Source organism: Myotis davidii, unplaced genomic scaffold (assembly GCF_000327345.1).
Source record: "Myotis davidii unplaced genomic scaffold, ASM32734v1 scaffold580, whole genome shotgun sequence".
NCBI classification, from domain to species: Eukaryota; Metazoa; Chordata; class Mammalia; order Chiroptera; family Vespertilionidae; genus Myotis; species Myotis davidii.
In genome coordinates this window covers 199,293-213,441 of record NW_006293313.1, presented here as the reverse complement: position 1 = coordinate 213,441, position 14,149 = coordinate 199,293, and the positions used below count along the sequence as shown (strand labels likewise).

At 34.6% G+C, this 14,149-nt stretch overlaps 1 protein-coding gene across 2 annotated transcripts in view; it reads left to right on the top strand.

Moving 5' to 3' along the window:
* The window catches only part of KIFAP3 (kinesin associated protein 3), a 112,800-nt gene that overhangs the window by 40,254 nt on the left and 58,397 nt on the right, over window positions 1-14,149 (top strand). For both annotated transcript variants that reach the window (XM_006766988.2, XM_006766989.2), the window contains exon 11: window positions 8,334-8,434. In XM_006766988.2, the coding sequence (XP_006767051.1) occupies window positions 8,334-8,434 (101 nt within the window). The remainder of the gene's footprint in view (window positions 1-8,333; window positions 8,435-14,149) is intronic.

Here is a 14,149-nt window from a genome sequence, read left to right as displayed (position 1 = left end):
ATCCTCATCCTTGTTCTCAGTCCATTACCTTTTTTTGCTTCCCATTTCACTGAGAGGGTAGATGCAGTCAGAAGAGTACGTCCATGAGTTTCTGCTGCCAAACTGTATTTGTCTATACTTTGCTTCCACCCCATTCGCTCTCACCTACTCCAGTTCCTTTCTCCAGAAATTCTACTCTCTTCTCGTTTCATTAATTTTTCCCCACTCTAGTAGATCATTCCCATTCACATACAAATATGCTGTTCCTCTATCTTAATAAAAATTCCTCTTGACTCTCACTGTACTCTTTTACTTTCCAGCTATCATTACATTTCCTTTCTTTTCATCATTGCAAGGTGCCTCAAAAGAGTTGTCTTCATTTCCTGTCTCCATTTCTCTTTTTACATACATTTATATCCTTTTCTGTTTGCTCTCTGCTCTCCTCTTCCTCTCTCCCTGTCTCCTGTTCCCTTTCTCTCTCGGTTCCCTCCCTCAGTGTTCTATACTCTTTTTAATCTTTTTTAAGTCCTTTTTTAAAAAAAAAAATTATCCATGGATTTTAGAGAGAGAGAAATATCGATTTGTTGTTCCATTTATTCATGCACTCATTGGTTGCTTCTTTGTATGTGCCCTGACCAGGGATCAAACCTGCAACCTTGGCATATCGGGACCATGCTCTAACTAACCAACTGAGCTACCTAGCTAGTGCTCTTTTTAATCTTTTGCAATCAGGCTTTATACCCATTTTCCCCTATCCTCCCCTCCCCCAAACACACACACATAGCCGATCACACTACTCTGATCAAGTTTCAGTGACTTCCACATTACTAAACCCAGTTCACAACATTCACATTCAACTTATGAACAGCATTTGATACAGTTCTCTTCTCCTTGAGCCTTTTTCGTTGCTTTTCCAGAACTCAGGACTCTCTGGTATTCTTCCCAAGTAACCATTCCTTTTCAGTCTTCCCTCTGCCTCCACCTCATCTCCCCAATCTCTAAGCATAGAATACCCGCCAAGGCTTCATCCTTAGGCTTTTTCTTTATCTGTACTTACTCCTTTGGTGACTTTATCCATTCCACTTAAACATCCTGTCTTTACTGAATAAAGATAATTTCAGCCCCTTCTCTGTTTTCTTATTCCAAACATTATCACTTGGATGCCTTTTAAGTTCATGAGATTCAACACATTCAAAATTATGCAACTGACCCTCCCGCCCCCAATCCTCCTTAAACCCTTATTTTCACAGTCTTTTCCATCTTTATAAGTGGAAACTTCCTCTTTCAAGTTAACTGCCCCAAATGGGGGAAGTTTTATCCTTGAATCCTCACTTTTCCTCTGTTCCTACATCCAATCTGTCAGATCAGTCAGCTCTGCCTTCCAAATATAGCTGCTTACCACCCTGATCCCAGCCACTGTCATCTCCTTCCTGTTTTAATGCAGTAGCATCCTAACGGGTCTTGGTGCTTCCTCCCTGGCCTTAGTCTTTCTTTAACATAGCACACAGAGTGATCCTATTCAACTTTAAATGAAATAATGTCATTTCTCTGCACAAAACTTTCCATGACTTCCCATCCCAGAGGAAGAACCAAACTCCTTATAAGGGCCAGTAAAAGTTATAGGTTCTCTCCCATCTCCTTACCTCTGAAACTACATCTTGTAGCATTCTCTCTCTTGTTCTTTCTGCTAACAGCACATTGGCCTCTTTGCTATTCCTTAGACCTAGTAGACACTCCTACCTCAGAACTTTTGCACTTCCTGTTCCTGCTGCCTAGAATGTTCTTTCCTAGTTTTTTGCATCGTTTTTTCTCACCTCCTTCAGGCTTTGCTTTCAAGTGGCTGTACTTAAAATTTCAATCCCTGGCTCCGGATTCTCTCTCATTTTTTTATTTTTCTCTACAACACTTAATCACCACATAATCTATCTTTCATATAATTATCTTATTTCTTGTGTCACGATCTACCCACCATCACCAACCATGCCCCAGGCCCCAAAAACTACAAGCTCCATGAAAATGTAGAGTTGTGCCTGGCATAGTGTAGGTTCTCAATAAATATTGATGGGTGGGTGGATGGATTAGTGTATGAAAGGAACACATGAAAGGAGTGAACTTCAAAAGAGCTGAGCTTGAGTCTTCTTCCTTCCCTTCACTCTTTCGCGAAGTGGCCTTAGGAAAGTAAATTAATCTTCACTGGGCCTTCTGTCTTGTTCAGAAAATAAAGGAATAAATAAGACGGAGGTCATAGGACTGTTATGTGAAGCAGATGAGAGAATTCATAGAAAGCCTTGTGTAAATGTTGGTTACAACAAGGAGGAAGAAAAGGAAGAGGAAGGCTTTACAGGCTAATGGTTGCTGAATGAAGAGTGTCAGGAGCACAGAAAAAGTCTTCTTGCTTCATAGTTTTGATTATTTCTAGGGGTTTGTTTCAAACATTGCTGTAATCTCACTTTTATTATTTGACGTAGATATCTTGAGTGAATTGTGTAAATTCAGGGCAGGAATCTTCTAATAGAGTGATACTCAAAGTACATGAGATTCAGACACCTATAGCAACTTAAATAAAATTATCTCTTCTGAATATAATAGAAATTTTGAACTTCTATTTTGCATATCTTTTATTTAATTACATTTTTATTATACTTTACAAAAGTATTGGTCTTTGACACATTTAGAGGAAAAATAAAAAACTGGCCCTACACCACAGATAGTTTGAAAAGCACTATTTAGATGAAATGGTAGGTTTGATCTTGGATTAGCATACTGTTCCTTTAAAGTATTCAAAAGTCTGTATAATGTTGAAGCCAGCATCACAAATGACCATGCCTTGCCAGACTTGCTTAGTTTATTTATGAGCAGAGATCAGAATGTTTCTAAAAATTGAGGAATTAGTAATGTTACCTAGAGATGTTGCTAAGCTTTTCAGTATAAAAATTGTAATAGCTAAAGATCAAAGTCATACTCAATAAATATTCATCAGGTGCTTAACTTGTATTAGGCACTTTAGCATATAATTTATGAATCTGTGTGCAAGTTAGCTACCAAAGTTAACTATCTCAGACAACTTTGTTAAAGTTGCCCTTTCCTCAGCAGAGCCACACTGGCCAGTGTTTATGTATGGCACTGAATATACAGGTATGAACATTTGAGCCATAGTTCAAATCTTGATTCAAATCCCTATCTGTATAAATTTTGACTCTTCTCCATTTGAGGTGTGTCCATACTAATTTGCATGGCTGGTTTTTGCTTCAACCAGTGTTATTGGTGATTGGCAAGAAAATGAGCATTCCCGGGTCCAATAGCACACCGTTATGCCTGCTTCACAGTTCCACATAAATCATTTCACAAAGGATCCAGACTTTAGTCAGAGTAATATTAGTCTGTATTCTCCTCACTGAAAAATAAATGAGAGTTTCTGAGGTTTTCTAAATTCACATAAATGTTGCTATATTCTGGGATGGGACCCAGAGTGGTTTTGAGAGGAGGAGTGGCACCTGATACACCTTAGATAATCTGGGTTTCAGGATATTTCCACGGCTGTAGAAAGGTTTTATCAGCATGTCAGGAGTCAGACCAGGTCAAGAGTTAAGTGATAAATGTTTTATTTCTTCCGATTAAGACAGGTCTGATTTCCCTTATTGTTGGAGATGGCCAGAGCTGGACTCTAAACTTAAAAATTAAGGATTATTTTCTTTGACCATTCTGTCATAGGTCCTTAAAAGAAAATTGGAGAAGTTAAGGCCTGAACATCTTTGAAATTCCTCCATAATGTGAAAATCACTTCTTTCATTAATTATCAATATGACTTAATTTTTAATTTATCAGAATCATCATAAAATGAAGAAATAAAGCTTACCTTTATTTTGTGAAGAGAGCAATATTTTATAAATGGCCTTTTCTGACTTGATTATTAAAAACTCTTTGGAAATGGTCAGAATAATGTTTTCCAAATAGTAGGTGTTTTCTTTTTTAAAAAAAACTAGGTTGCCTTTATGAAGGTTTCTTTAAGAAACTTAAAGTAGGTTTTGTTTAATAACTTCATTTAGCCTGTTTATTACAAAACTGTTATGGAATTTCACACATCTGTTTTGGAACGCAGGTCCTCATAGACTACTGCACTGTTTCTCAATTTTAATAGGCCTCATTATCCTATAAATAAACCTACATTTTCTTACCTGATCAAGTGAGCAAACAATAGGGGTTAGATGTGGCAAACGCTTTAACAAAAAGCACATGTCTAGCCGTCAGGGTGAGGTAGAGTCATATCAAGATTGCTTGAAGTTATTAATGGCAGTAAAATTTATGCTTCCTCCTGTTTTCCCAATTAAATCAAGAAGCCTTTTTTCTTAAGATTCTTCTATCACCAGCTGGTTCCAATACCCAGTGTGTGAATATTGCCTGGGGTGTCTCCATTTCTAGATGGTAAAGGCTGACCAAAGCACATTAAGTCAATGATGGCGACCTGTAAAGTAGAAAGCAGGCATTGTTCAGAGCTTTATTTTGGTCCTTATCATTTGTACCACAAGCTTGCATATTTTGTAGGATGTATTATAAAGAAGTTGTTGTGGTATGCTCTGGGTGTAATTAAAGAATATCACAAGCAAGGTAATAAAATAACAAAATATTTTAAAAATAAGCTACATGGCAAAATGTACAGTTTTACATACTAAACAGGAATAAAAATGCATCAAAAGTGTTGGATTTTAGAGCCCTTATTAAGTGAATGCCTATTAATGTAATAGCTATTGAGCTTAATGGTAGATTTATAATTTCAATGTCTTAATACTTTTTAAATTAAATAATTGGACACAAAATCATTTATCCATGAATCATTGTATCACAAAACTATTGTTACACTTGTTTTCATACTGGTCATTGTAACCTATAAATTGTCATTCCCCACACCACCTCAACTCATGGTTAAAAACACTTGGTTTTTATCTGTTTATCTCAAATCTTTACTAGATTTGATTGTGAACAAGTCTATTATAAAATAGGAGACTATCCAATATAGTTGCATTCTTAAAAATTGGTCTCTCCAATTTCAAGTTTAATAGGTTAAACATAAAATTATGTGGAAACATGTGCCAAAGTTGTTCTAATGTACCTTCAGTATATTTTTAAGTATATTTCACTGTATTCAGTATATATGTTCAATAATTGTTGCAATTATCTTTTAAGTGGTGTTTTTGCCTGTGGCATTTTCACTATATTGATAAAGCTTTAAGGGCTCTGACTCTATAGGAAACTTAAAGACACATGTGATTTTTGAACTATGTTGTATTCACATAGACTTTCTAGGGGTAAAATATGGCCTTGATGCTACTCTATTCTAATAGAAGGGTGCTTATATTCCCACTTCTTTTACCTTTTCATGGAGCTTTGTGACTTCAAAGGGAGTTTTCTACTTTGAATGAAGACATGGAGTGTAGAAGGGAATAAGAATCTGGCTAATGATGTTGCCCATAACTTGTGTTCTCACTCTGTTTTTACAAAGTGTTGGGCTGGGTCTACTGCAGAAGCGGAAATTTGGCCTCGAGTTCTGGTGTTCAGAACTCATATTTCTGCATGACTGAACTGTGAATGGAAAATCCCAAGTGTCTTACAAAATTAGTGGCTAAATGGTGTTTTTACTAATCACTTCAGAGATGAAAAAACTGAAGACATTTTAAAATTCAAAACCCATCAGCATGCGTTTGCCCTTTAATTGGCAGAATATTGATCGTGAGAGCAGCCCGAAGAACTGATTTTTTTTCCTCCTTCAGCTGTTCCAGCTGAACTACAGCTGCATTTTCTTTAAAAAGAAAGAAAGAAAGACAAAACCTCTTGACTGTATTTTATAAGTGCAGTAATTCCCACAAAGTCAGTTACTGGAGTTAATGACCAGTTTGTTAAGGCATTAACTGCCCTCAGCTGGGAATGACCAATTTTGGAGGAATGGCTGCACAACTGCTAAGATAATTCAGGAACACTTTCAAATAATGATCCAGCTAATTAACGGTGAATTCCTGTGGAAATCCTATCGAAGTACTTATGACCTCTGCATTTAATAGCCAGTGAGTTCATCATGATTCATGTTTATTACTATAAATACCAAAAGAAGTATAATGACGAGGCCATTTTTTTCCAGCCAGACCTTATTACTTGAACAGATTTGCCTAATCCACCTCTACTCATTAAGGCCTAGTTCTCAAAATATTCAGTCTTTTCACTGCTCTGCTCAGAACTCACAGGGCCTTTGGTGCTGTGCCAGCACACTATTGGCAGCCTGTTTTTACTTGGGATGCTGTTAGGGAATAATTGATGTCTATAAGTCTTAAAGGAACCCTTTTGAAATGCCTGCCATTTGTAGGATGTGGAGGAATCATAGCTAGTTAGCTGGAGTTTATAGTTCTCCGTCATGAATTCTTAGGAGAAAATCATACCCTTCAGCCCCTCGAATTCATTTAGGATAGACAAGATTGTTGGGTGGTGGTTTGTTTGTTGGTGTTTTGTGTTTTGTTTTTGTTATGTTTTGGTTGTTGGTTTTGTTTTGTTTTTAGGTTTATGTTTTAGGAACTAAGATATCCTTTCTTTCAATGAATAAAGATTATTAACTTATAATAAAGGATAAGCTCTTATTTTACTTGGACCACTTAATCTCTCTTAATGGCTGTTTATTGCTATATGATCTGAAAATTAGCCTTTAAGTAATAATAAATGTTGGCAGCCAGAAAGCCTCTATTTTCTGTATGCAGCTGTGTTTGAAGAAATGAATTCAGGTTATTTCCAGGTATTCACTCTTCTCTCTCCAGGTATTCACTTTTCTCCTAAAATACTTTGTCTTTTGTTGCAGCTGTCAGATATCTACTAGATGTCATAAGGTTATAGGCTGTTTTTTTAATCAAGTTAACCATTTATATAATTATTGAATCAATGAATAAGGTACCTGTGGTTTACATGCAGTAATCTTCACTCATATATTGCAATTCTTTTTTTAAAAAAAATATATTTTATTGATTTTTCACAGAGAAGAAGGGAGAGGGATAGAGATTTAGAAACATCCATGAGAAAGAAACATCCATCCGCTACCTCCTGCACACTCCTACTGGGGATGTGCCCGCAATCAAGGTACATGCCCTTGACCGGAATCGAACCTGGGACTCTTCAGTCCACAGGCCGACGCTCTAGCCACTGAGCCAAACTGGTCAGGGCAGATATTGCAGTTCTTTAGAGGATAAAGGAAATATGTGGCATGTAACAAGATTGAATTAGAATCATCAAGGTAACATCTGGGTAACAATACCATTTATGAGTTATTTACATTTTTTTCTGAATAAAAGGGCAAGTGTCAGTTGACTCTTTTTTCATTTCTTAAATAAATATTAAAAGAGATGAAAATCAGATTTATAGATATTTGCAAATCGATTGATTAACTTCTAGGGAACCTTTACCCAGACAAAATCTAGAAGACGTATCAGCAACTTGGGTTATATAGACTTCCGAGTACAGTATTGTAGTCCCTTAGATCTGTCATCACCTCCTTTCACAATTTCCTCAAGGAAAAAATATCTCTGGTGTAGTGTTAGTCATATTCCAGTTTCTTCTGTTCGATTGTGCTCAGCCCAAACAAGGGGGAAACTCCTGTAGGTTTTATTTGCCTGGCACGTGCTACTCGAAGATATATGAAGTAATATAGCTAGTTGGGAGGTTTGTCTTCAGTATTTTCAGACTTCTCTTTCTGTATGCTTTCATCTTCCTAATAGGCCATCCCCTCCAAGACCATTCCCCACTCTAGGAGAGAAGTTAAGTTCTATTACACCCAAGAAAGAAGAAAGAGATTCTCATTGCTTGTGGTGGTGGTAGAGGAACATATATTGATGACAATAATCTGTACTGTAATGATTTCCTTTTCTCAAGTTTATTTTTGTTAAGGAGTTTATAACCTGTTGAGAATGAGAGAATAATGAAGAGTTCTTATCAGAACGGAGCCTTGTAGTATGGGTAACTCCCCTAAGCCTGTGCTTCTGGATCAGCAGATCCTTATAGGAAAGTGTTAACATATTTTGATTTAAAAAATAAGGATGGGGAGGTCAACTTTATAGTGGGCTACTGAAAATTATTAATTTTTAGATTTGGGCCTCATGTTTTATCCAAAAATATATCTTTCAAAATATACATTATCTCTTGGAAGTTTATAATATTTTACAGATAGTTTGCTCCAGACTTGGGAATTGAAATAGGGAGCTTGAAATATTTTCTAGAAGCTTTGAGTCAGTAGTTTAAAATTTTTATTGCATTAATTGGAGTGAGTTATACCAAAAAATTTAATCATATAATTATCAATCACCATTTCTATGATTTCTTATTCCCAGGCAATGAAAACTACAAACAGATAGCAATGTGTGTACTTTACCACATAAGCATGGATGACCGCTTTAAATCAATGTTCGCATACACTGACTGTATACCACAGGTAGGTTGTTTCAGTGTTTTTAAAAACTACAGTCAAATAAATTTTTTTCATTTTTCTCTTATTTCCCAGATGCCCTTTTCCTAAAAATAAATTTTTAATGCATTATAATATAAATTTGGTATAAGTACAGAACAGTATAAAATGAAAATAACTGTTATCCCAAATGCAGAGGTAATCATTTAATATTTTGGTACATTACCTTTACATTGTTAAAAAATAATATATTGGGATTATATGCTCTATATAATTACACATTGTTTTATTTACCGCACAGACCATAAGTATTCTCCCATGTTACTGAATGTTCTTCAAAAATTTCTAAAAGTTGTATAACATTGTTGCATAAATGTGCCATAATTTAAATATTGTTAAATTGTATGTTTAGTTTTTTTCTAGTTTATCACATAAAACCAGAAGTAAAGGTATGTAAGCAACTGAAAAAATGTGGGATAAATATTATAGTATACAAATGTTTATTCATATCTCTGATTTTTCTTTAGTTTAAATTCCTAAAAGTAGAATTACTAGGTCAAAAAGCATGAACACTTTTGTATTTGATGTATTGTGGTTAAATTGCCTTCTAAAAAGACATAAATTTCTATTTCCAGCTAACACTTCACTTGTAGTAACACTGGATATTATCATTTCTCTAAAAATGAAGTGTCTTTTTATTTACATTTCTATGATGAGATTGAAAATTTTTTATGTTTTGTATCCATATTATGTTATAAATTATTCCTTCAGTCTCTTGACAGTTCTTTCATTGCCGTGTTAATATTTTCATGATTAATAAATAAGATATAGATACATAGGTAACTATTTGAACTCTGTCATATTACAAACATTTCCCAACTTTGTCAGTTGCCCTTAATTCTATTATGGTTGATGGTTTTAAGTGCTTTGCATTCGCTGATGGGAAAGTGCTTCATAAAAATTATTTTTATAGCACTGTTGTCAGTTGCTTGATACATTTCATTTCATATGTTAAAGTCTACTTGAAAGACTTTAGTGATTTTTTTTTGTTTGCATGGACTATAAGGGTAGAGATTCTATACATATGATTTTACTCTTAGGGAATTTACATTCATAGAATAACTAGTGTTCCGTTAATCTTTATTAAACTGAGCTCCGGTAATTTGATTATCTGTTTTAAAACACTGGTTGGGCTGATTTTAATATTACATTATTTTCTACAAAATGATTTTCTAAAATAGATAAAGGAAAATTACAGGATGTATAATATACAATAAAGTAATACTTTTTAAAGCACTTTAGAATATGAATAATAGTTTATACTTATTAAAAGTAATTGCTCTTAAGACTCCTAACAGGCACTTTCTCGTTAGTATAATGTAAGTTATTAACTTTGTATTATTAGAAAAGTAATAAATAATAAAAATAGACCATAATTTCTTTGTTTATTAATTGAACGTCCTTCTGTTCATCCCAAATCAGTAAGAAAATTCTAAAATTGAATTTTATATTCCATAATTTTGACACTTTATCTACATACAATTAAAAACTGATAAACTCTCAAGGATAACTTCTTAGCCTTTTATGTCAGGAGATAAGCTAGTTATGTGTGTTTATAGGAAATAGATCTCCTTTAAAGAATATATAGCATATTTTATCTAACAAGGCAAGGCTTCTTACAAAGATAATGCATGTCAGACTGTAGCCAATGCAAAGTGTAATCAAGCTTTTTGTCAAACAAGTTTTCAATGAAAGAGTAGCCATGTCAGAGGGAGATTACAGGTGATTTACTACAGTTTCACTCCACATGTTCCCAGGGTCTCTGCTTTGCAGTTTCAAAGGGTGTTCCTTTTTCAATCCCATTTAGTGTCAGAACTTCATTGACTACAGGATATGAATTGGAAAGCAGCCAAAAAAGAATAATATTCTTGCCTAGATTGACTGTTTTTACCCAGATTATAGTTTTTAAAAAAAATAAAATTAAATAAAGGAGAGAAATCTAAACTAAAAGGGGATGGAAAAGTTATTTTGTTGAATCTTGAATTTGGAGTTACCCTTCTCTCTTAGAATGTATAATCTCAGACATAAAATATAAAATTTTATTTTAAATAAAGAATCATAAATAAAAGCTTATTTTGTTTACCTTTGAGACGTTTTATTATCTATTTGTTGACAACTTTATGTGTAAAAAATTCTCTCAGACCTTTTAGAACAATATTGATGCATGTTTTCTTGCCAGATAATTTCCTAACATCAAACATTTTTGCAGTAAGGTTTTCAGAACATTTATGATGTATATTTTATTAACAGAATCTTCTCAAACTCGCTTAGTATTTAACATTTTATCTTTTTAAAACTTCAATCCTAATAGGATTAGGTGAGGTTATATTATCAAATTATGTCATAAACATCCTGAAGCTTTTTAGTATGTCACATTATGAGAAACCAAATGATACTCTAGAATATATTTGTTCCTAAAGTGCTATCCAGCCTATAACTTGTACTTTTACAGGACTCAATTCTGACATATTTAGGGAAAAGTTGGCATGGCTTGATATGCCACCCAGTTCCAGGTTCATTATAAAATAAAAGAATCATTGGAAGCATATCTGGAATTCAGCTTAATTCCTCCAGGAATCAAAAAGATAGTCCTTTCATAGTTATTGGCTTTTTGAATTAATGTTTAAAACACCAGTAAAGCTTTAAGCTTCTTTGTGACAACAAATTTATTTACTTAAATAAAATTATATCTGAGGTTCAGAATATTTTAGAGTTAATGCAATACTCTATTCACTTTGAGATTATGCATATTTTTTATTTAGTGAAGATGGTAAAAAAAAAAAAGATGGTCAAGTATTGCAAATAAATTTTTCAAATGCGAAGGCTAAAATCACTTTGAAAATGGGAAAGCAAAGATTTAGCACTCATTCATATCAGTGATCAGAGTATGTAGTATGTCATATTCTTTCATTACATTAGAGATATATTAAGGAGCTTTTCTAAGCTGTAAAACACTAAGTAAGGTATTATTAGTGAAATAGCCGATCTTTTTCTCATTATTTTGGATCCATTCATAGTTCAATTTAAATACTGCTCCTTTTATATGTGTTTTATAGGTTAAACCTATAATTAGATTAGAGTTCACTTTTGAAAATTAACATTCAGTGTAGTTGATTATATATACAGTGTGTCCTATAATGTCTTTCAATATTATCTTGCTTTGCTTCTTTTGTACTTTTTCATTGCCTCTAATTATCCAATATATTCTAATTTTTTCCCTATTATGTCAGTACTCTGCAACGTTTTGGGGCCAGGGCAAGTCTTTTCTTTACATATGATCTTAATGGTCTCAGTGGGTAAATTGTCTTAGGTAAGCATACTTGGGATAACCAGGAGTTAATAGTTGTATTCTAATAATAGTTAAAAGTACACATTAACAGTTCATTGTTATTTAGACCTCTAAGATGCATGTTTTGTTTAAATAGGTGCAAATGCCATCCAGATGCTTATAAAAGTATTTATTGGTAATAGAGTGGCCAATCAAAGTACATGTTTAGGTAATGATGTCATGGTGTTATTTAATATTTTACCCTAGAACAGTGTTCAGGGATCTTCATAGTGATCCACATGTTTTCCACCATAGTTGTCCTGTTTGGCCCCTCTTTGATCTACATGCTTCTTTTTAGCTGAATGCTGGTAAACGTCCTTTCTGACAGCCCCCTTTGCTCCTGCCTGCCATTATCTGCTGAAGTTCAGAAACCAGAGCATCACTTCAAACAGCAGAGCTAGGGAGTAGCCAGTCAGAAGAGATTCCTGAGGCATGCAAAGTTCTGCCATAATCATTCAAAGATGTTTGGGCAGGGGGTTGGGGGTGGTAGAGGTGTATGTGAATACAGAGAGCTGTGGGGGTTGGCCTCTGGTCACTGGTAAATAAGTAAAGTCAGGTGCCAGAGAGTCTAGACACAGTGATTTCAGTCGTGGGTCTTTGGTATCTGATACTCAATATGGGACTTGTCTGATTGAGCACTATTGCCTCTTCATTGCACAGGCTGAAGCCCTTATAGTGCCTTCTAGTTAAATTAGTAAAAGATGACAATGGACATAGTTAAAGCAGAACAAATCTAGTTTTAATATTTCCTAGTTGTCAGCAATTACACTTACTTTTGAAGTGCCATGGGTAGCAATCAAATTAAAGACATCATATTGCACATGGAGTTTGAACTAAACTATTATTTTAAAATGTGAATGCTTTAATTAAAATTGAAGTGTTTCTCTTTCTTATTATGAAAAACTAATTCTATATCATGATACATTTAATTCACATTTAGTCCTGATTTCTCTTGAACTTGGGGGGTGGGTGTTGGATAAGATTTCAAATCATACCTTATTTTTTTAAAATCTAGCTCCTGATTATTTCACCACAGGATGTAAGATGGAAATTACAAAAATTAAAAACCCTCAATTTCTAAATATATCACCTGTAACCCCATTTTCTAAGGGCAGTTTTCATACCGCAAGGTTAATTTCAAGAAGATAACAACAGATATTTTGCCTTCTTAAAGATTTGCTTTGATATAACATTTTGTTATTACAAAATTAAAAAGCTTCTTGTATCAGTAAAAGTTTAGAAAAAATCTATAGTAGGTTCTTAATGAATATGACAAACATACTAATTTCATTAGCTAGAGGATTGGCTCCTACATTTTTATAAATTGTAATTTAATTTTAATTGGCAGTTAATTTATAGAAAAGTTGCAAAATCTGTTAAATGTATATCCAATAAATTTAGATTACTTTATTTTTGCCATAGAATTTGTTTAGCCTATAACATTATTAAGTGTTTAATGATTTTTTACCCAAAGATTTCAGTAGCAGCATTTGGGGTTACAGAGTTGTCCTCTGGGAAAAGGCATGATACATGCCAACCTGCTTTAGTATTTTGTAGTTTCCAGTGTATAGCAAATTATATTTACATATAGTTTTGTTAGAAGTACACATAAGTATTTTATTTTTGGAGTAATTATAAGTGGATTTGTGTTTTTTATTTTGCTCTCCAATTCTTCATTGCTAGCACATAGAAACACATGATTTTTGTGTGTTGACTGTGTATCCTTGTTACAACTTAGACATTATCTGGAAAACTAACATAGAGAATAACCAAAACAAGATTTAACAGAATAGGGTCTAACCCAGGGGTGGGCAAACTTTTTGACTCGAGGGCCACAATGGGTTCTTAAACTGGACTGGGGGGCCAGAACAAAAGCATGAATGGAGTGTTTGTGTGAACTAATATAAATTCAAAGTAAACATCATTACATAAAAGGGTACAGTCTTTTTTTTTTTTAGCTTTATTTATTTCTAACGGGCCGGATCCAGCCCGCGGGCCGTAGTTTGCCCATGGCTGGTCTAACCAGTTAACAAATAGTTAATATTCACTTATCCTATATAATAAGCTGGTGATATGCAAATTGACCGTCACTCCAACACACAAGATGGCTAACCCCATGTGGACACAAGATGGCCAGCAGGGGAGGGCAATTGTGGGTGATCAGGTCACAGGGGAGGGCAGTTGGGAGGGACCAGGCCTTAAGGGGAGGGCAGTTGGGGTGACCAGGCTGGCAGAGGAGGGCAGTTGGGGGTGACCAGGCATGCAGGGGAGGACAGTTAGGGGTGACCAGGCCAGCAGGGGAGTGCAGTTAGGGGCAATCAGGTCAGCAGGGGAATGGTTTGAGGGTGGTCAGG